This window comes from Octopus bimaculoides, chromosome 15, assembly GCF_046866305.1.
Source record: "Octopus bimaculoides isolate indiv1 chromosome 15, ASM4686630v1, whole genome shotgun sequence".
Lineage (NCBI taxonomy): Eukaryota > Metazoa > Mollusca > Cephalopoda > Octopoda > Octopodidae > Octopus > Octopus bimaculoides.
Window position 1 is genome coordinate 58,640,440 of NC_142942.1, and position 24,575 is coordinate 58,665,014.

A 24,575-nucleotide genomic window follows, 5' to 3' on the forward strand; every position below is an offset into this window, starting at 1 on the left:
AATATTTTTGTACAATACACATGAAATATGTATAATATATATGTATATAAATATATATATGTATATATGCATAATATGCTTATAATATATAATGTATAAATATATGTGTGTGTGTGTGTATAACAGTTGAAGGTCCTGTGCACCTAAAGGTGAAACTCTGACTGGAAAGAGATTGACTCAACCAAAATATAATATATTATTAATCTCTACTGAGTATTTTTTCCCAACAGTTTACATTAAACATACGTAATGAATGTGCATGATACACACACACACACACACACACACACACACACACACATATCTTTTACTTGTTTCAGTCATTGGACTGTGTCCATGCTGCAGCATCATCTTGAAGGATTTAGTCAAACAAATAGACCTCAGTACTTAGTTTTAAGCCTTGCATTTATTCTATCAGCCTCTTTTACCAGACTGCTAAGTGACACCAATCACCTAGCGGTGGTGGGTTTAAATACACACACATACACATGATGTGTTTCTTCCAGTTTCCATCTACCAAAACTACTCACAAGGCTTTAGTAGAAAACACTTGCCCAAGGTGTCACACAGTGAGGCTGAACCTGGAACCATGTGGTTGGGGAGCAAGCTTCTTATCACCCAAACATACCTGCCCCTTCCAGCCTTGCCTTTCAGAGCTGCCCTTATCTAGCAAGTGACTTCATTTGTGACTGAAACTGAAGCAGCCACTCAAGTGATTTAATAAATCTATATCATGAGGTGACAAAAACTTCCGTCATACAACTGTGACCTGTGGTCACTGACAGACTTCCTCTGTAACTGCTTGCTGTTACCACAGTAATAGTATTGACACTTGTTGAAATAAATTCAATTTAAAGAGAATTTAACAGCTGTGTACGTTATTAAACAGCTAGAATAGACACACACACACACACACACACACACACACACACACACACTCATATATATATATATAAACACACGTTCATATACAATACATGCATTCATTCATACATACATATATATAATCATCATCATCATCATTTAATGTCCACACTTCCATGCTTTCATATGAGAGTATATTTGAGGTTGATTTTTTTTACAGCCAGATGCCTTCGCTGTTGCCAACTCTCATCTGTTCCTAAGCAAAGTAATATTTCCCCATGCCCGGACATGTGCTATCAGAATACACGACATTAATAATGACACTGCTCGTATGACATTTACTTTGAAGTTTTGGTGCCAACCAGGAAATCTGAAATGGCAACTTAGCTGAAACTTCAAAGTAACTGTCAACCATTTCCTTATAGAAATATAACAGATATATGATAATCTTCTGACAGGCATTGAGCAATCCGTTATTGCAATGTTTAACTTGTTTTGTGGATAACTATCCATTAAAAGAAACATTAATAAACATGTTATGTTTACTAGATTTTGAACATAATTCTTTCTCATGTTCTGTTATCGTTCAAGAAATTTTATTAATAAAATCTAATTAAGCTAGAGATAATATTATCTATGACTAATTCCTTTGTCAATCTTTCAACATTACAAGGAAACATACCAAAGATTAGCACCAGTGTAAATATAACATTTGCAACTAGATTTCACAAATGTATTAAAGTTTTTAGATTAAACGTATATCTTTGTCTTTTTTTTTCTTGTCTTTTACTTCAGTCTTTGGGCCGTGACCATACTGGAGCAATGCCTTAAAAGGTTTTATTCAAACAACTTCACCCCAGGACTTGCTTTTTTTTTTTTTAAGTTTGCTACTTATTCTGCTGGTAACATATGCTGAACTTCTAAGTTACAGGGACATAAACAAACCAACACCAGTTGTCAAGAAGTAGAGGGGTACAAACTCAAACAGAAATCCACACACATGTACACACACACACACACAAACATACATGCACACAAACACACACACAAATAAGATATGCATCAGGTTTCCACACAGTTTCCATCTACCAAATTCACTCACACAGCATTGGTTGACCTGGGTCTGTAGTAGAAGACACTTGCCTGAGGTGCTGCACAGGGGCCACTGAACCCCAAACCACTCCAGGGATATAGTAAAAGACGCTTGCCCAAGGTGCCAAGCTGTTGGATTAAACCCCTGAACCATGTGGTTGCAAAACAAGATTCTTAACCACTTTTACCGAATTCTTCTCTTCAATTATTTTTTGGCCATTTGAAAGCTATTTCTCATAGTTTCTTCAATCTTACAAAAAACTAATAACACAGTCTTAGATTATTAATAATACAGATATAAACACACATTATTGGGAAGATAAAGTCTTTGGAGAAATGGAAATAACAGTGTATATTTCTTTACATCCATTTCTGTGTGGCAGCAATTAGATACAAAATAGAGAGTTAAACGTATACATGTGTCTTCACAAAATTGCTTCATCTCCTTTAGTAAATGTTGAGTTTATTAGTGAAACGGAATTGAAGATACCATAGAAACATTGCTCTGATTATGGCTTAAGGCACTTAAGGCAGAGCTAATGTATTCCTTAAGGGGAGTCTGAGATATTTGCCAAAATTAAAGTTGCTTCTTGTTCTTCTGCAAGCTTGATATAAGGTTGTACTAGAGCAGAGTTCCATGACTGCCTCTTCAGACTGGCAGATTCCCTGTTGGTCTCGATAATGAAGCATATAGTTGTTTGACCAACTGAATTAGTCTTATTCATGAAATTAATGTGTGATTGAAGACTCAGCCAATATTTGTCCCTTTAATGGAATTTTTAGGCTGCATCACTATATTAAGATGTCTAACAGCTGGACCTTTGAATGGCAGAGCAAAAGCTGAGAGAGAGGGAGAGAAAGAGAGAGGGAGAGAGAGAGAGAGAGAACTAGCCAGAGTAATTGACTGGTATTTCATTTATGAATCCCAAAAGGATGAAAGACAGAGTTGGTCTCGGTAGGATTTGAACTCAGACTGCAAGAATCCAGAATAAATATGACAAAGTATTCTATCCAACACTGTTATGATTCTGCCAATTCACTGTACCATTTTCAGGGTACAGTTACTTCAATCTGGGGAAGAAGCAAATAAACATATTAGAGTCTTTTCTCTAAATCTGTGTTACAGTCTTCCATACACCTCTTCTTCTAGCTTTTATACAGTGCTTTTAGGCCATAGATTCTGAAGAGAAATAGGGAGAGGGAGAGAGAGAGAGAGAGAGAAAGAAAGGGAGATGTGAGTAATCACACAAACACACACACACACACACACACATATTATCTTCTATTTTTTACTTGTTTCACTCGTTGGACTTCAGCCTTGCTGGAGCCCTGCTTTGAAGGGTTTTGATGAACAAATCAACCTCAGTACTTATTCTGTCAGTCACTGTTGCCAAACCACAAAGTTAGACAGACATAAACAAACCAATACTTGTTATCAAGCAATGGAGGACGGAAAGACACAGACATCCATATAAGCAAATATATATATATTTATTATTCTTAAACAGTAATGTTGTTGACAGTGACTTCGAAGTTTCAGTCAACTAACAACACATTGAACTAGTGTGCAAGTGGCTGAGTACTCCACAGACACTTAAACCCTTAATGTAATAGAATCAACGTGATACAGTCAGTGAAAAAATATTATCCATCCAGCAGGCTTCCTCACAGTTTGTATTGAAGCAATTTCTCACTGAAGTTTTGTGGCAACAAATATATATACAAAGACATATGCACACACACCTGCACAGCACACACACACACACACACACATGATGGAAGAGAAAATAAGGAAGTCGGCAGCAAAATTATTCATCAAGAGTAGAGTGATTTACCTTTAAGGTAAATTGGGAAAAGAAACCCGATTAGTAATGAACTTGTAAAAGTTCAACAGTGAAAAGAAATTTTGAGTAAAGTTAGATTTGACAAGACTTAAACGAGACTAATGAATACAGCAAAGGTGAAATAACTAACAACCTGTTAACTGGGCCAGCCACCTATTAAAAGAGTCAGCTCAAGAGAAGGGCTAGTTTTAAAGTAGTATGTTTGGGGTTTATTACAAATGAAAAAAAAAAGAGAAAAGAGAATAAAAAAAAACAAAAGCCAAGCAAACAACAAAGTATTGTTGCCAGCTTGTACTAGTTCTCCCCTGGCTTGCTATTGTTCCATGTCAAAAGCCTCATTATTTCCATCATGCTTGGTAAATAAAGGATGTCGTAGTGCATCAGTACAACTCTCCTGGCTGAATCACAAATGATGTGTAGACCTGCAAGGCCACACCTGCAGAGCTAAAAGCTCCATTTGTTTCCTCCTCCTCCTCTTCTTTTCTTCTTTCTCTCATCCTCCTCCTTTCCTCTTTTCATACTTCCTCTTCTTCCCTCTCTCTCATCTCTTTCCTCTCTTTCTCACTCCCTCCCTACTTTGCACTCTTTGTTAGCAATGTTGACACCTCCCTATTATTATACAACACTTTGCACTTTATTCTACTCGTTCTTTGCTCTCTCTCTCTCTCTCTCTCTCTCCATCTCATTTTGGTACCCTTTTATTTACACTCATTTTACTCTAACCCTTCCGTATGCATAGTTACATACATAGATACCTTTTACACTCACTTCAACACACAACTACACACATCTATTCTTAGTCATATGTATAACAACTCGTATACACAGACTGACAATGTTATTTTACCTACCAAGTACAGCGTTTTTGTTCGTTTCTACCTTACTTTCACTTTCATTTTCACTATTACTCTTTCCTTCTCTGCCTCCTCCTCTCATTGTGCAACCAACTACAACTTTCTGACTCAACACTATACAACCATTATTTCTTTATTGTTTTCACAACTGTTGCTGTAATTCTTTCCCGCCATTGCCTGTTGCCATAGTCCCTTATTCAAGAAGCAACTAAAACAGAATGCTTATCTACATATATATATATATTTATTTATACACACACACATACACGCATTTACATAAAATAATATCTTTTACCGTTTACTTGCTTCAGTCATTGGACTGCAACCATTGCTGGGACATTGCCTGGAAGGGTTTTAGCCAAACAAATCCACTTCAGTTGTTATTTTTTCAAGTCTGCTTGGCACTTTTTTCTGTCAGTCTGTTTTACCAAACCAGCAATTCACTGGGGCATAAACAAACCAAGCATGTATATATATAAGTTAAGCTTCTTTTGGCTTCAATCTAACAAATCTATCCACAAGGCTTTGGTTAGCTCAAGGCTATGGTAGAAGATTCTGCTATAGCTTAAGGGCCATGCAATGAGATTGAATCCAAAACCATGTGGCCACAAAGATGTTTTTTTACATAGACATCTCTCTCTCCTTCTCATTAACCCCAGTGTACAACTGGTATTTATTCTACTGACCCCAAAAGGATGAAAGGTGAAGTAGACCCTAGTTGCATTTAAACTCAGAATGTAAAGATGGAGGAAATACCACAAAACATTTTGTCTGGGATCCTAACGATCCTGCCAGCTTAGCACCCCAATAATAATAATAATAATAATGGTGTCAAATTTTGGCACAAGGCTTGAACTTTTGCGGGAGTGGACTAGTCGATTACATCGACCCCAGTGTATCACTGGTACTTAATTTATCGACCCTGAAAGCATGAAAGGCAAAGTCGACCTTAGTGGAATAATAACGATTATAATATTAATAATAATAATAATAATAATAATAATAATAATAATGATAATAATAATAATTTCTAATTTTGGTAGAAGACTAGCAATTTCAAGAAAAGGGTTAAGTCAATTACATCGACCTCAGTGTACAACTGGTACTGATTTTGTTGACTTCAAAAGGATGAAAAGCAAATTCAAGAATTTGAACTTAAAGCAAAAAGATGAATGAAATGCCACAAAGCATTTTGTTCTGCATGCTAATGATTCTGCTAGTTCCCCACCTTAAAAGATAATAATGATAATAATAATAATAATAATAATAATAATAATATACCTAATTTTATTACCTGTATTCTTTCTATGTGTTTTTGTTGATACCTGAAACTCTTTTATGAGCTCCAATATCCTCTTTTAACCTTTCTCTCTCCCTCCTCTTCTTTCTCTCTTTTTCTCTCTCTCACTTTACATTCCATCTTGTTATATTTCTCCCTCACCTGATCTATTGTGGCCAGCTCCCCCCTCCCCACTGTCTCTCTCTCTCGCTCTCTCTATTTCTCTCCCCACCCACCCACCCACCCACCAACACTCACTCCAGTTCATATTTCAAGTTCTCAGCTGCTATATTTACCTGGGGGATTTGATGCAGGTTGGGACCTGTAATGTCCCCAAGCCAGCTTTGGCCTTACAAAAACTGTCACACCCCATTTAACCTGAACTGCATAATGTAATCAAGAACAGAGAGCAGCAAAAAACAAAGAAAAGGAGAAGAAAAAAAAGGTAATTGTGTATGTATATGCGTGCACAAGTGTGTGTGTGTGTAAGTGTAAATGTGAGTGCAAAAGTGTGTGTGTGAAAGAGCATTAAAAAACAGAGCAAAGATGATGATGGTGGGGTGGGGGGTGGGGGCGAGAAATGATAATAGAAGAAATAGCTTTAAACGAGGAAAGGACTCAGAGAGCAGCGCAAGAGAAGCGAAAGGTGTGTGGGAGGGAAGGGCCGACACATTAGCTAAGGTTGATGTGTGTGAAACACCAGGAAATAACCAAAGCAAAGGTCTATTGTTGTACACTGCCACTAGTTTACGACCATAAGCTCTGAGCAAAGTTTTATTTTTGTTTTTTTTGTCTGTTTTGGTTTGCTTGTTTTTTTGTTATGTTTATGCCTGTGGGATGCTGGTGCAGCCACTGCGACGCTTGCGCACTAACACGTGCCTTCATTACTGGACAAAAGAGTTTATCCATGAAAAGTCATGCTATCTCATTAAGCCAGACCGGCTCTTGAACAAAAGAAGTAAACAATAAATAAGCTTTGCTTCTCCGTCAGAAGGAAACTAAGTGAATCAACAACAACAACAACAACAACAACTGCAGTAAAAATGACTTCACCACTACAACAAATACCAACAACACTACTAGTAAGTAATGGCGTTGTGGTAGTAGTAGTAGTAGCAGCAGCAGTAGTGATGCAAATACTATACCTACTATAACAGATGGTACAGCTCTACCTTGTGTTTGTTTTTTGACCATAAATAGATGTAAGTTGTAAGGAGACACATTTACATGGCTTAACTCTTGATGGGAAAAAACAATGGTGTTTGCAGATGCAATGTGTAAACTGAAAGTGTACTTCACTTAATTACAGTATATTAAAACTGATGGATGTGTGTTATTAATCTGTGGAAGAACTGAGAGTTTTGTGCATTGGCACTTATCAATAAATGGCAATGCATTTTGGCCCTTGAGTCACTTTGTAACTTTGCTCAATTAGTAATAAAAAGAAACATATGAAAGTTTTGAGGGGTCTTTTTTCTGTTTATATCACCAAACCTGTATGTATATATAGAAGTAAATTATTTACATTATTTACATTTGACGGATATTTGTCCTCATCTTGTTTGTTGTTAACACAACGTTTCGGCTGATATACCCTCCAGCCTTCATCAGGTGTCTCGGGGAAATTTCAAACCTGGGTTCTCATTCCTAAGGTATTTTTCGATGTTGTTGTTATTATTATTATTATTGTTATTATTATCATTCAGGTCACTGCCTGGAATCGAACTCAGAATCTTGGGATTGAAATTTTCCCAAGATACCTGATGATGGCTGGAGGGTATATAAGCCAAAACGTTGTGTTAACAACAAGCAAGATGAGGACAAATATCCGTCAAATGTAAATAATGTACATAATTCCTCATCTCTTAGATATAGAACTGTAGGGAAGTAAATGTTGGTATAGAGAACAGACCATAAATTAGGGCGTGTGTGTTTGTACAGGTGATCACAGGTGATTGAGAAGGGAAAACTCAGAGAAAGAAGATGAAAACCAATAACAAAGAGAAACATCACAAGAACTGGAACAGACAGAAGTAATAAGAGTGTGAAGGCAAGAAGGCAGGGCTGTATAGAAGTGACAGTGGAAGGGAGTGATTAGCAATAAGCAGGTGGGCAAAGATGGAGAAGGGGGATGAAATAAAGGTAAGAGTTTCTGACGAGTGACAATTGAGATACTTCAGAAGAGAAAAAATACAGGCTGCAAATACAGCGCAATAAAGTTGGACTTTATGCATACATATATGTGCATTGGTGCAGGTTTCTGTATGTGTGTGTGTATTACTGCATGGTCTGATCAATAAGTATCTGAACTGTTGCCATAGGAAGGAAGCTGAAGCATGCAGAGTGAAGCCACTTGGCATAGATTGACTCTGAACTTTACTGTGCATGGTTGCGAAAACTGTCCGACCAACCGGGAATATGAAACTCTGAGTAACAGTTTTTGTGATGTTTTCCAGCTTTATTAATAAAGCACATTACTCTACCTCTGGTATTTGAGTACTATTTTTTCCACCTTGTTTAACATTTTTGTGTTTACTCTGGTATATATACACACACACACATATATATACAGGTGCAAGGATAATGGTGATGTGGTTAAGAATCTTGCTTTGCATCCATGTGGTTTTGTGTTCAGTCCTGCTGCATGGCACCTTGTGCAAGTTTCTTTTCGTATAGCTCTGGGCTGACCAATGCCTTGTGAGTGAATTTGATAGATGGACACTGAATGGAAGCCCATCATATCTGTTTGTGTGTGTTTGTCCCTTCCACCATACTACTTTTAACAACTGGTGTTGGTTTGTTTACATCATTACAGTTCAGCAAACCGGGCCAACATACTAAGTGCCAGGCTTAAAAAATAATTCCTGGTGTCAGTTCCTTTGACTAAAACCCTTCAAGACAGTACTCCAGCATGGCCACAGTCCAATGACTGAAACAAATAAAGGATAAAAGATAATATTGCCACTAACGATTTACAATTTGGCTGATTAAAAAGGTACAACAAATGTTCTACACCTGATTAAAAAGGTGGCTGTTTTTTTTTTGTTTTTGATGACCGGTGGCATGTAAAAAGCACCAGCCGATCGTGGTCGTTGTCAGCCTCCTCTGGCCCTTGTGCTGGTGGCATGTAAAAAGCACCCACTACACTCTCGGAGTGGTTGGCGTTAGGAAGGGCAGCCAGTTGTAGAAACATTGCCAGATCAGATTGGAGCCTGGTGCAGCCTCCTGGCTTCCCAGACCCCAGTTGAACCATCCAACCCATGCCAACATGGAAAACAGATGTTAAACAATAATGATGATGCACAAGGCTGAAATTTTGAGGGAGAGGTCAGTGAATTACAGTGACCCCAAGAGGATGGAAGACAAATTCATCCTCAGCAGAATTAGAAATCAGAACATAAAGCTGGAAGAAATGCTGCTAAACATTTTGTCTTGTGTGCTAACAATTCCTTCAGTTGGCTAATAGTAATAAAAGAAGTGAAATAAAACCGGTGCATGTGTTTATTATTGGCATAATGTCTCTCCCGAGACACAGCAACATTTTATATTAATGTCTTAAAATAACTTCATAATAAAAGCACATTGAAATTATTAGCAACAAGCAAAGCATGATTTCACTGTTGTTTGTTTTAACATATCCTTTAACTTCTCAAGCTGTTTTCGTTTCTCTGTGGTTCATTATGAATAATTACAGTATTTTATTTAGATCATTAAACATTTTAGTTATTTTATACTCAAAGTTATTGTTGTTTAATAGTGATTAGAGTGATTATTATAATAAGCATTGGTAATTGCTTTTAAGTTGTTAGATACAGTTGATGACAATTATCTTAAATTTCTTCTGTTCCACCAAACTTTCCAAGTAATTGAGATTTCTTTTTTTTTTTTTTTTTTTTTTAAATTGTTGGTTACTGAGTCAATTCTCATAAACAATTAGGAATTAGAAAAGTATTCTGATTTCCAGTCAAAGCCTACTGTGTGACATTGTGGGCAAGCGTCTCCTTGTATAGCTCTGTACCAACCCACCAAGCCTTGTGTGTCTGTGTACGTGTGTCTTGATGCTTTGACCTTATGCACTAATTTTAACCCATTAGCATTCAAATTATTCTGTCAAATGCAATGCTTTTTTATTCATATTGTTTTTAATTAAGCATGTGTTATTTTGTAGCTTCAAAATTTTGACACTGTGATTGTATATTTTATAATGGCATTGAAGGGTAAGTGTGATGGGTTGGATCTGGCTGGTTACAACATAAAACAGAAAGCATGTTTAAAGGGTTAATCCGGTCACTGTTACACAAGTGTTGTTTTTTTGCAATCTTCCTTGAAAATATGACCAGCCATTGTGCAGTTTGTATATGGGGGACTTGAAGAAATATATCTCACCTGGAGAGAAATGAAACCTGACAGAAAGGGTGAATGTCTCACTGTAGAAAATCTGCCTCAATAAATCTTGTCTGACCCATACAAGCATGGAAAAGTGGACGTTAAAACAATGATGATAATGACAATGATTCTGGTAGATAGCTTCATTTTCCCAATTACTACCAGGTTCCCAACCCCCACATACACTTAAACAGAAATGTATCTGTCAAAAAAAAAAGAAAGAAAATGGTTTCTTTGTATGAAAGAAAGTATGTTTGTTTAATAGAGCTTTCTTGTGATACAATGCACTTGATGCTAACCTCCCGTACAAACAGTGGAGAATACAGATTCCTTTAATATTTGCCATACTGAAATTTGATGTTGGATTTATTTATTTCTTCGCTGCGTTTTTCTAAAACACTCTTTAAAAATCTATTCTTCAGATCAGTCAACCGCCGCAGTACATCAGTGGTTTTCACTTCTGACGATGAAAACGTTTTAGTTGCAGACAAGAGTGGTGATGTCTTCAAGTACTCAGTGACTGAACCAAGCTCTGAGGGTCAACTATTAATGGGTCATCTTTCAATGTTACTCGATATGGTAAGTTCATATTTCTTCTATTTGTGTTGCACCAGCTGTTACTAAAAGCCTAGAAGCATTTCAGTGCAACTATACCGTGTTGGACAATAGCTTTGGCTAAATGCAAAGATATTTCTCTGCCATAAGACAGTCTCAAAAAGTTTAACCTTTCTTATCAGAATGTTTCCAATAGGCTGAACTTCTAAAGACAAAATACAAAAATATATTCTTAAATCTTCCAATCTGTCTATTGGTATTCTGATTTATATACAGAAAATAATCAAATAAATGTATCATGTGTCATGGCATAAGTTTTGCATAACAATAGAAATATTTTAACTATTAACTGCTACATTATTGCTATGGATCACCAGAAAACAAAGAGAAACAACAATGGATTTGATGTAGCTTGCTGATATTTCTTACGTTGTATTTGAAATGTTAGGTGAAAGGCTATTTAGTGGAATGTATTTGAAAATGTACTTCAATATTTCACAAGACAACTACTTAAAAACATAAGATCTTAAACTTTTAGATAGAAACACTTTGGTCTTTGTGCCTTGGACTCTAAGTGTTATGAACTGAAAACCCGCAACAAAAGTACATAGACCAGCCAGGATTAAAACATACAATAAATATACTCTAAATGATTACAATTTCTTGAATCACCACATTAGTATGTTAGTGCTTACTTTACTATGCATTATTCATACAGCAGGTACCCCTGGGTATTTTTCTCCAGACATCATTATAAGTTGTAGTATCACTTAGCATTGTTCATTTACATAAATTCTGTATCTTTGAGTGCACATACATAATGCATGTGTGTTGTCAAATGCTACACTTGTTGCTACAGGATAGCATCCAAGAAAAACTCCTTACCTGACGTTGAATGTGTTAAAAAACAGCAAATGTTCTTTAACCCTTGGTGTCCTGCAAGGGAGCTTCCCCTCGATGCTGTCCAACAGCAAATTTGGCATAAAAGCAAAAACACATGTACTTTGTATGTGCAACCCAAAACGTTTTCTTTATGAGAGCTGCTTTTAGTTCATAATTTAATTTTCTGTATCTTCTCTAGTCATTCTGTAATCAGCACTAACAGTTAAACAGTTCTTTGCTGAAGAGGTTTAATGAGACTAAAATAGGTCCAAAGTTGTCTACGTATGACCAGAAACCATACCCACTCATTATGTATTTAATTAACTACAATTTCCATCAAAATCAAAATCAAATGGAAATTGTAGCTGCGACCCCCATGCCGGTGGCACATAAAAAGCACCATCCAAACGTGACTGATGCCAGTGCTGCCTTGACTGCCTTCCATGCTGGTGGCATGTAAAAAGCTCCAACTGATTGTGTTCATCGTCAGCCCCCTCTGGCCCCTGTGCCAGCAGCACATAAAAGGCACTCACTACACTCTTGGAGTGGTTGGCGTTAGGAAGGGCATCCAGCCATAGAAACACTGCCAGATCAGATTGGGGCCTGGTGCAGCCTCCTGACTCCCAGACCCCAGTCAAACCGCCCAACCCATGCCAGCGTGCAAACGGACGTTAAACGATGATGATGATGATGATGATGTCACTAATATAAATTGTGAGCTTGTCTTGACCATAGATTTCTCATTATAATAACACGTGTAATTTTGGTATATTGTATTATCATCATTGTTTAATATCTTCCATCTATGCTGGCATGGGTTGGACGGTTTGACAGGAGCTGACCAGGCAGAAAAGCCTGCAACATACTTCTGTGTCTGTTTTGGCACGGGTTTTACGGCTGGATGCCCTTCCTAACACCAACCACTCCGCAGAGTGGACTCAGTGATTTTTACGTGGTTCCAGCACAGGCAAGATCAGTTTTTGGCATGGTTTTTACTGGATGCCCTTCCAAATGCCAACTACTTCATAGTGTGGTGGACTGGACGCTATTTAAGTGGCACCAGCACTGGCTGGGTCATCAAGTAACTTTACAAGACAAGGAATCTTTAAGAGGGGAGGGGCATCGAAGGAGGTGATCTTGTGTCAGATGATGACCAGTTAGAGTGAGGCAGAAAGACGGAAACAGGTATCTTACTGCAGAAGAGGCACATGGTTACCCAGCCAGAAAGAGAGAGAGAGAGAGACACTGAGAGAGATTCAATAAGAAGGATTATATTATATACATTCCTAATTATATCGGATATATGCTATGTTTGATGTATATATTATATACATTCCTAATTATATCGGATATATGTTGTGTTTGGTGTATATATTTTATACAAATGATAGTTTCAGGTGAGTACCATAATAATTTTTGAAAAGAAAATTACCATATTTCTGATGGAATATATTGTTTTCCTTTGGGTTATTTTTGAAAATAATGAAGAATTTAGTAAAACAAATTTGTCAGGATTAAAGTGGCATTGAGAACATGTATTAACATGAAATTTTCAGGGAATGTTTTAATTTAGATCAGTTTAAAAGAGAAAGTTTGTATCCTAGAACCAGAGGTGGTCTCAGGTATGGAAAGGTTTAGAACTTAACACTACCAAACTACTTATTTATCCATTCCAATGCTATATTTAAACTCCAAACTGTCAACTCTTCCTTATTTTTCTTTTAGTTTGGTTTTATTTAATTATTTATTTATATGTGGTAAGATAATTTCTAAAATAATATATATCCTTATTTGGAATATTTCAGTGGGGAAGCGGCCCCTTTTGACAGTTTTGAGCAAGAATGACTGTTGTTTGATTTTAAAAGTCACTTATAACATTTACTAACTTAGAGACAGTAAATGTAAACTTGTTTCCTTCTTTTTTTTTTTTTTTTTACTTGTTATTTTTTGTTCGTTTTTCACCAGACTTCCATCTTTAGCACCTTTGTATAGATTTTCTGTCATTGCCAATCCATGGCATTGATATTTCACAGCGTTTTACTTTAGCGGATAATGTAGTCTTGACAATGGACACATGGAATTACATGGACAAATAAATACATAAAAACATACTTCATTAACAAATTTTTATCTACATTGAAGACTTGAACAAAGTTTTTCTCATCCTTTCTATCTCTCTCTCTTTATGTATATATATATCTTTTTTCCCTATCTTTGATAATCTTATCTTTTATACATTATTATATCTGTTCTTTACTCTTTGTTCTCTCTCTCTCTCTCTTCCTCTCATGAATATGTTACCTTATACATCTTTCTTTTTCCTTGTAATTTTGGCGACTGTATACTACTTCTCTCAAACTTTTCCTTAACTCATCTCTTTCTCTACTTTCTTACATTTTCTAAATTACTTTTTCATAAAATATTCATCTCTCTCTCTCTCTCTCTCTCTCTCTCTCTCTCTCTCTTTCTTCCCCTCTCTCCCTCACACAAACACATAATTTAATATCACACTTCAACACCTCTCTCTCTCTCTTCTTTACATTCACTGTCTGTCGTTCTCTTTCCCCCTCTTGCTCACACATGCACATTTTATCTCTCTCTCCACTTCCACTTAAACACACACACACACACAACTTTCTAAGCTGTTGTAAGACCCAAGGCTACACATATTGGATGTAAAGATTTCATCCCAAAATGCTACTTAAGTATAATCTTCCTTAAGGTCTACTCAATCCAGTTTTAAAGAGGAATGTACTTGGTTCTTCACCTTCTATTGATCTCAGCAATTCTTCGGCTTTTTACTTCATGAATTTCTTGACCAAAGATTTGGCAAGAATTCTCTCCTCCACCTTCACCCCATCTAAATAATTTTAGAGCCACAATTTTCAGTTCCGTACCATTCTGTCTTTCTCGGTGCATATTTTAGTCTCTCACAGACCTTTCCTGCCAGCATTTTGCATTCTTTCAGTCAGTCATCTTTAATCCAACCAATTCTTAAATTCCAGCCCTTACCTCCTTCACCCCGTAATCTCACAGACTCAATTTCTCAGTTATTCATCTCCTCCTTCCCCCACTCACCAACATCATCATCATCATCATTGCCGCTTTCATACAATTTCTTTTGCGTTTCCTTCCGTCAGATATTCTTATAACCAGACAAACACACACATACACACACACACACACACACACGTGCTTCTTCTATCTTTCTGAATTGATGGTCATTCTGTTTTGTAAACACATTCGTGTATATATTTACACACACACACAGCGTCTTTAGCTCTCACTCACATGTCTTCATATATATATATATATATATATATAGATATAGTTGTACATACACACACAGATATATAAATACACAACACAACACACATACACACATATATATATATACACAGATATTTATACTTATATGTTATATACTACATATATATATATATATATATATATATAATCATATATGGATAGATGCATACATACACAGACAGACAGATGGATAGATAGATAGATAGATAGATAGATAGATAGATAGATAGATAGATACTTCGACAGATAGATAGATAGATAGATAAATAGATAGGTACTTTGGCAGATAGACAGACAAATAAATAGATAGACTGACAGACAGACATCTTAGTGGATAGATAGACACTTTGGCAGATATAAAGAGAGACAGATGTGTGTATGTTAGCTATTTAGTTGGGTACTTAGTTTCCGTGTTCATTACAATAGTCTTATCATCTGTCATCTTAAAACATTAATGTGTATTTACTATTAATTCTAAAATATTGTTCTAGTTTCTGCAAACTATTATATTTACATAGTTTCTACTAAGTAACCAATAACGGTGATAGTGTTTGTGAAATTCATTACAACTTCATGTGCAGTGTTGATGATAAGACTGAGTTCATAGTTAGAGGTTATAATGTGATATCACACTGATTGTAATTATGGCAATAATAATAATAGTAGTAGTAGTAGTAGTAGTAGTAGTAGTAGTAGTAATAATAATAATAATAATGGTTTCTACTGGAGGTAAAATGCCTGAAATTTTTGTGGGAAGGGGCTAGTCCAATTCATCAAACCCTGTATTATAACTGGTACCTATTTTTTTTTGCCATATGCATATGTCAACTGGATGAAAGGCAAAGTTGACCTTGGCAGAATATGAACTCAAAACGTAAAGACAAAAAATGCTTCTAAGCGTTTTGTCCAAAGTGGTAACTATTCTGTCAGCTTGTACCACTCAGGTATTCTAAATTTTGTAAGTCACCAGACTAAATTCATATTATTTAGTTCCTTTCTATCAATTCTGAGTTCAATCACCATTGAGGTATTATGTATGTAATCAGGGTTATTTAATTCCATTAAACCCCCATGTAGCTTCAATGTAAGAAAATTTTTAACATTACAGCATCAGTCCTCAGCCATTTTTGGAGACTGGTTTCATGCAAGACCAGGGAATCATGTGCATAACAAAACATATTGAAGTGCATAACATATAATTTGATTATTACATATATAATGAACTCTCCCATCAAAAATGGCATATGAGTGTTCGGTTTTAGTCGAATAACCTGCACAAATGATTTGTTTGTGCTGCACATTAGCTCACTCGCTCCATCAAATTGACAGTACCTGAACAGGTGTGCAGTGTACCATTCATCAGGTGTCAAAGAGATCGCAGAGCAATGTGAGGTGAAGTGTTTTGCTTGAGAACACAACACACCACCCATCCTAGGAATTGAAACCACAGTCTCACAATCATAACTGCAACACTTTGTGCACTAGGCCATGCAACCCACAAAAGTGAGATTCTTACAGCACCTAGGTTTTCCAAGTGGTCACCCATGCAAGTACTAGCTAGACTTAATGTGGCTGAACTTTGGTAATCAGACAAGAACCAGTGCTTTCAACATGATATGGCTGCTATATAATACATGCATAATGCAAAAATGAAAACACCCTGTAGATTGTAATTGTCAATACAATAGAAATAAAATTTGAAATTTATTCTTTCTGTCCAGCCCAGTACCAAATGGTCCGTGACCCACTAGCCTAGTGGTTAGGGACCCCTGCATTACAAAACTATTATAAATTTCTTAATATTACTAATGATAGCCACAGGTTTGTGAAAGGAGTTTTAGATTCCTCCGCAGAATGATTTTCCTCAAAGGTATTAGCGTACTAAATTACAAACATATGCATTGCACTTCTCTAATGCTTTAGGGAACAAACTTATCCATTATTAGACTTCTTAATTACACACACACACACGCACACACACACACACACACACACACATCTTTGAAGCATCATCATATCTAATTAAGAAATCATTACTAATGTATGCTCCTAGTAACACTAATAATAAAGTTCATATCAGTTCAGACTAAAAGACAAATTATCATTTAATGACGATAATACACTTAATATTCTTAATGCTTATGTTTGGAATACATGAGGTGCTAACTTTCTGTTTCTCAAATTAGGAGTTCCTGAAGTAGGATAGGAGCAAGATGCTTAAACTTACTTATCGAAGGTCATTGTTCTAATTAAAAACTGGTTATTTAAAGCTGATAACATAGACGGTATCATCATCATCATCATCATCATCATCATCATCATTGTTTGATGCTCATTTTCTATTCTGACATGGATTGGTCAGTTTAAAAGGAACTAAGAAGTGAAAGGACTGCACCAAATTCTGACGTCTGCTAAAGAATAGTTTCTCTTGGTGGATGCCTTTCCAAACACCAAAACTACTTTACAGAGTGTGCCAAGTGCTTTTTATGTGAGACTGGCACTTGTAAGGTTACTGAGTAAGCGACCAGACAAGACCCCTCGACTGGGGCAGGATTGTAATATTGAAGGAGATGATTTCGTGTCAGGTGATGAGAGGTTAAAGTATGATAGAGACATAGAAACAGGTCTCTCCCTGTCCGGCAGGAGAGGGGATATACATGGTTACTCCTATTGGAAAAGGAGAAAAGTTAGTGGTGAATAGGTGTGAGGGCGTATACCCTCAAGTTAAAGAAAGTGAATGTAAGAGAAACGGTCCAGAGGAGTGGACGTGGTGAGTGGACAGGTAATTTCATGAAAGTGTAAAAGGGAAAGTGGTGGTGGATGGATATAGATGGGGATGGAAGCAGAGGTGAATACAGTGATTATTATCAAATCAGAGCCCTCCAAGAAAAAGCATATCAACAGAACTACAAAAATAGATTTGATCAACTGCAAAGATAGACTAAACTACAGTGTTTCAGCCAATGGAACAACAATACCCCCCCCTCTTCACTTTTCAACCCCCCCCCCCCCCAGTTCACTTTCACTTTACATCTATTTTATTACTGTTTATTTTTTCATTTGTTCTTCTTTTTTTGTTTTACATTTTGTTACCTCTTTCGGTCAATACAACTCTTATTCTGTTAGAGTTATTACAAACTAGTTTTTTTATTATTCTATTTACTCATCATTCTATTTTCTCATTTCATTCTTCATTTGTGTTTATATTTTGTTGTGTTTTTTTATTTATTTTTCTTCTTTTCTTCAAATGTCTTCTTTTATTTTACTTATATCGAGGTTGTTGTTATTGTTTTTGTTGTTGTTACCGAGAAGTGGGGGAGAGAGGGTTTTGTTATTGTTATTGTTTATTGAAACTTTATACATTAACTAAGTGAAATAGACTGATTTTTTGACATTTGACTAATCTTCAGTTTAAAGCCAAGTTTTAAGTTGGACACCCACTGCCACCAGAGGAAAGAAAAAAAAACCCGCCCAAAAAACACAAGGAACCGGCAGACGATAAAAAAAAAAAGATAGATAGCTAATGAATAAATTACTAAATATACAGTATATATATATATATATATATATATATATATATATATATATATATATATATATGAATATATGTTTGTGTACATCTATATTATATATATTTATATACTTTTAATGTGTATATATATATATATATATATATATATATATACATATATACATATATGTATTATATATATATATATATATATATATATATATATACATGTACATATATACACATATATGTATATACATTATATATTCATATATATATATATGTGTGTGTGTGTGTGTGTGTGAATATATGTATGTGTACATCTATATTATATTTATATACCTGTAATGTGTATATATATATATATATATATATATATATATATATATATATATATATATCACAACTTGAATTAGGCGGGGGATAAAAAAAAGGTACTTGGTATTGCGAGCAAAGATTCCTCGTCAAATGAAGCACATCTGTTTTTGCTGCACATACATCTTGCATTCAACTCTTTATATTAGTTCACTGCACATAGATCTTTATGTTCTCTGTTAACTGACATAAACAACTACAGAAACAACAGCAACAACAAAACAAAGCAACCAGTTGGATATCTTCTTCAAATCAACAAGACATTTTTTTATTTGCCCAATTTTCTTTTCCTTTTACCTTTGTCTTTTTCTTTTTTTTTTTTACAGCTGACATTTATTTATTTTTTGTTATGTATATTTTTTTCCTATTAATTTTTCATGTTCATAAAAGAAGTAAAAGAGAGAAAAATAAAATTTAAAGAAACAAACTGAAGAACTGGTTTAAAAAAAAAAAATACAACTACAAAGATTAGGATACTTTCTATTTTATCTGTTTTATTTATCTTGAAAGCAATTTTTGAAAAAAAAAATAGGGGAAAAAGAAAGAGAGAAAATAAGAACTATATAAACACATAAAATTAATGTATAGATAAAGAAAATGGAATCAAAACAATGCTCCAACCTTTGAAAAGTAAAAATCCCAATAAAAACAGATCCTCAGTATAGTGTAAAAGTATTGATGGAAGGAAAAGAATGGTAACACCATGAATATGTAGTCAATTTGAGGTAATTTAAGATCAGTGAACATCGAGAATTCTGATGGAAAACTCTTCAATTCTTCAAGTCTATTATAGTGTTATAGATCTGGAGAGAGAGAGAGAGAAATCCATGTATCTATGTATCTACGTACTTACACACACACACACACATGCACACACACACACTACAATATTTCTGTTAGTAAATAATAGTTTTGTTTGAAGGTAATGAATGAAGCTTTTGTAAACAAGGAATAAATCACATCCTCATTAGTAGATTCCAATGAGATTTGTAAATTTATCAAATTAAATTTATCAAGCTAATTGGTTATGCAACTCCCTCATTGAGATTTGGCTACTTTCTCTTGCAGGTATATAGACACACTAGAAATAGCAGCCAAATCAACCTCAAATCGTACATTACTGTCTTAAACATGAAGGATATAGTTTATAATGTATGTTGTCCAACATCATCATCATAGTCATTATTATTTGAATGTCCACTTTTCCATGCTGGCATGGATCAGACAAAATTGGTTGAATTAGATGGCCAACTGCCTCTCTCTCTGTCAACCCTCACCTGTTTCCAAGCAAAGTATTTTTACCTTTGGCCAAACAGATTTCCTTTGAAATTATAAATGACCATCACTACTTTTATGATGATGCTACTTGTTTCCAACTAACATGATGCCAAGACACGGAAACACTAACACATGCACATACATACACGCATCCTCCATCCATACACATACACTTATACATACATACACACATATTTACATATATATACACACACATGCAGTGGCTCCTTTTCGTTTCCACTTACCACATCTTCTCACAAGGCTTTGGTCAACCTGGAGTTATAATAAAAGACACCTAAGGTGCCACGCAGCTGGCCTGAACCAAAACCGTTTTGGTTGGGAAGCAAAATTCTTAAACCCTCAGCCACGTTGGCATTTATATCTGAAACTAAGATGTGGTTGTCATGGCTGGAACACTTTTAACGGTTCTGCCAGCTCACCGCCTCAATAATAATAATAATGAAAAAAAATAGGTGCAAGCATAACTGTGTGGTTCAGAAGTTCACTTCCCGACCACATGATTTTAGGTTCAGTCCCACTATGTGGCACCTTCAACAAGTGTCTTCTTTTATAGTCGCAGGCCAACCAATGTCTTGTGAATGAATTTGCTAGATGGAAACTGTGTGGAAGCTGCTTTTCATACATGTGTGTCTGATTGTGCTTGTCCATTTGTCCCCCTACCATCATTTGACAATTGATGTTAGTTTATTTTCAGCTCCTGTAACTTAGCAGTTCAGCAAAAGAGATCAATAAGATAAGTAGCAAGCTTTGCAAAAAAAAAAAAGAAAAGTACTGGGGTCAATTTGTTCAACTAAAACCCTGCAAAACAGTGGTCCTGCATGGCCACAGTCCCATGACTGTAACAAGTGAAAAGAAGAGAAATAAAAGAAAGAAAGGCCAGTATATTTGATCAACAGCAATGGAGGGGGTGGGGGATGCAGTGGTGGTGGTGGTGGTGGTGGTGGTAGAATAAACAAAAGCACAGTGTTTTGCATCAGGACACTCACTGCCACCTACTTAACACACACAATGGGCAACAGCAGCAGCACTCAATATTTGCCATGCATACATCATTCACTCCATCACTTTTCAAAGATTTATTTTTAGACAGTCTACTCCACTGCAAACTCTCTTTCTCTCTCTCTCTCTTAGAAATAACACTATTGCAGCAATCGGTTGGTCACTGGGCTTAGTGCAAGTGCAAATAGTTATCTGCTTTATTTTATTCTACTCATGGCTAAATGATTAAGAAGTCTGTTTTGCATTCGTGAGATTCCAAGTTCAATTCTGCTGTGTAGTTTCCTTTCTTTTTCTATGGCTTTGGATCAACCCAAGTTTTGTGAACGAAATCAGATGCAACAGTCCCTCTGCAAAGCATTCTGGGCAAGTGTATTCTATTATTAGCCTTGGGCTAAACATAGGATCTCATTCTTAAAGTATTTTTCGACTTTATTATTATCATTATTATTCAGTTCACTGCCTGGAATCGAACTTGGAATCGATTCCAGGCAGTGAACTGAATAATAATAATAATAATAATCATAGCATCAAAAAATACTATAGGAATGAGAACCCAGGTTCAAAATTTCTCCTAGACACTTGATGAAGGCTGGAGGGTACATCAGCCGAAACGTTTGTGTTAACAACGAACAAGATGAGGACAAATATCCGTCAAATATAAATAATGTACATAATTCCTCATCTCTTAAATATAGAACTGTTTTGGTTGAATTGAAAAGGGTTAACAAAGTCACAGACAGAAATCCTATGATTTTTATATTCAAGTAAGCCTATGCGATCTCTTTGCTTCAGTCAATACAATTATATTCCTTATATTATAAAGCTTGCTGTCGTAATAAAGACGAAGAATTTATGATTTAAAATTTATGTCACTGGTTCTAATGGGTGGAATTCATCCATCCAAAGAAATTACAAATTATGCAAATTTAAAATCTACAATGAAGGAATAATTTTTTTCTAATATTTTATATATTTTTGTTTTTATCTTATTCTTTTCCTCCATTTGCTGTCTTAACTTTTCCAGTTTCAAACACAGGAGAGTGGAAGTAGAAAGTTGTAGAAGGATAGTGAATCTATAAATTTCTAATTACAATTTTCTTTAATGACAAATTTCTTAATATTTCTTAATATTAATGATAAAAGTTGTCAACTTACTCTTTTAGTTCTATTAAATCATTCTTTTCTTTAATAATCCTCCTACCCACCCACCCCTCTTAATTCCCTTTCATGGATTATTTGAATTTTATGCTGCCTTTCACTTTCTTATTAGCTTTGTCTTTGATTCAGTTAATTAAAATTCTTAACCTCTTATAATTGATGTAGTTGACATGTAATTATTAAACTGTTTTCTGTTTGAATATAAAATAAAATTAAAAAAAGAAAAATTAATGTTCACTTTGGAATTATCTTTAAATTGTCCATTTTTATTCCATGTACCATTCTATGTTTTATATCAAAATGTTCCTTGTTGACAGCTCTGCAGTTTGTCTTATTATGTTATTAACTACAATAACCAAAGAAGAATTAATAGAATGTACAAAATTAAATTTCAGATGAGCAAAGGTGAAATTAATAGTAATAGTATACGGAGAGGAAGAGAAAGTTTAATGCTAAGCCAAAGATCACAGGCAGCACCTGATGCTCAGGTTGTCTCTCGAGAGAGACGATGGTTATGACGGTTTCTTAACTGTTATCTAATATCTCACTCAACTAGATAAGCGTGCCATTATAAATATAAGGATATAAGTGGGAATGGCATCTTAAAACATGTGGCTTTCTTTGGATCATAAGAAAGTTTTATGTATATTATGCATCACACAGAAAGTAATGACTTGAGAGACCTGTGATGTCAGAAGTTAAATTGATAAATAACAATGGATTTCACAACAGAATCTGCTGTTGTTCAGTGGGACACTGGTTATGCTTTTTGACAGAAACCATGTAGGATTCTAATATCTGCTATTTTGACTAATTGACATTTTAGTTCAAGACTTCACACTTATTTCCCTGTCATTTTAAAAGGCACAAGTGTGGGTAAGAAGCTGGCTTCATAACCATGTGGTTTGGGGTTCAGTCTCATTGTGCAGTACCTTGGGCAAGTGCCTTCTTCTACAGTCTCAAGTTGACCAAAGCCTTGTGAGTGGATTTGGTAAACAAAAGCTGTATAGAAGACCATCAGACATTTATAAATATACATTTGTGTGTCCCCCTTGTCTTGACATATTGGGGATCGCTGTCAAACAAGCAGGATGAAAAGCAGTTGACTCCAGTGGAGTTTGAACTCAGAATGTAAAGATAAACGAACTACTGTTAAGCATTTTAGTCCAGCATGCTAACGGCTCTGCCAGCTTCTTGCCTTAATCATTGTCATCATATTGTCATCCATAATTAATCATTATGCATATATCATTATGCATATATCATTATGCTTTAATATCCATTTCCCTGTACTTGCATAGGCAGCAATTGTTACGGAGCTTATCTCTCCTCATCCTGTTTATTACCCTTGCTTTCTCTCTCTCTCTCTCCTTCTCTCTCTCTCTCTCTCTCTCTCTCTCTCTCTCTCTCTCTCTCTCTCTCTCTCTCTATTCATATATACACATGCTGACTTGCAAACAAAAATTTGCAAGCAATTTAACAGGATTAACAACTTGATAGCAATTAAATTTAATATCTTTATTTAAGAGCAGAGTAGTCTTTACACTAAAATTGGTGTTCTTTTTTTATCCTCCAAACTGTTGCCTAGGATACTGAAATGACATAGAACAAGGTTTTTCCTGGTCCCAGATTAAAGCTTTTGTTGTTGTTGTTGTTATTATTTTACATTGGGGCTGGAGGAAAATTTGCACAGTAAAAAATAACAAACAAATAAAGCAAAATATTTATTATATATAAATAAAAAAATTCTGACTAGATATACCTAGAGATAATTAGTTTTCGTTCAGAATCAGGGCCATATAAACGATCGCAGCAGTGTAACTGAAGCTCTTTGAGATATTTCACTTTTTATTTGATTCCAAATAGCCATCTCTGGAAAAGTAGAATAATTTTCCTTCATTTACTAAAGATGAAAATTCTGCTTAACATTTTCTTTCTCTCTCTCTCTCTCATCCCCCTCTGCCTCTTTCACTCTCTGTATACACATTCATGTGTACACACACACACACACCCACACACACACACGTACATGTAAATATATTTGTGTGTATATATGTCATGTGTTTTTGTGCGTGTATATATATAGAGAGAGATAGACAGACAGATGTGTGTGTGTGTAACTCTCTCTCTCTCTCTCTCTCTCTCTCTATATATATATATATATATAT

General features: G+C 35.4%; 1 protein-coding gene across 2 annotated transcripts in view; it reads left to right on the plus strand.

Annotated features, from left to right (window-relative positions):
* The window catches only part of LOC106870740 (tRNA (guanine-N(7)-)-methyltransferase non-catalytic subunit wdr4), a 1,059,977-nt gene that overhangs the window by 831,283 nt on the left and 204,119 nt on the right, over positions 1 to 24,575 (plus strand). For both annotated transcript variants that reach the window (XM_052973384.2, XM_052973385.2), the window contains one exon: positions 10,742 to 10,898. In XM_052973384.2, coding sequence (XP_052829344.1) covers positions 10,742 to 10,898 — 157 coding nt within the window. The remainder of the gene's footprint in view (positions 1 to 10,741; positions 10,899 to 24,575) is intronic.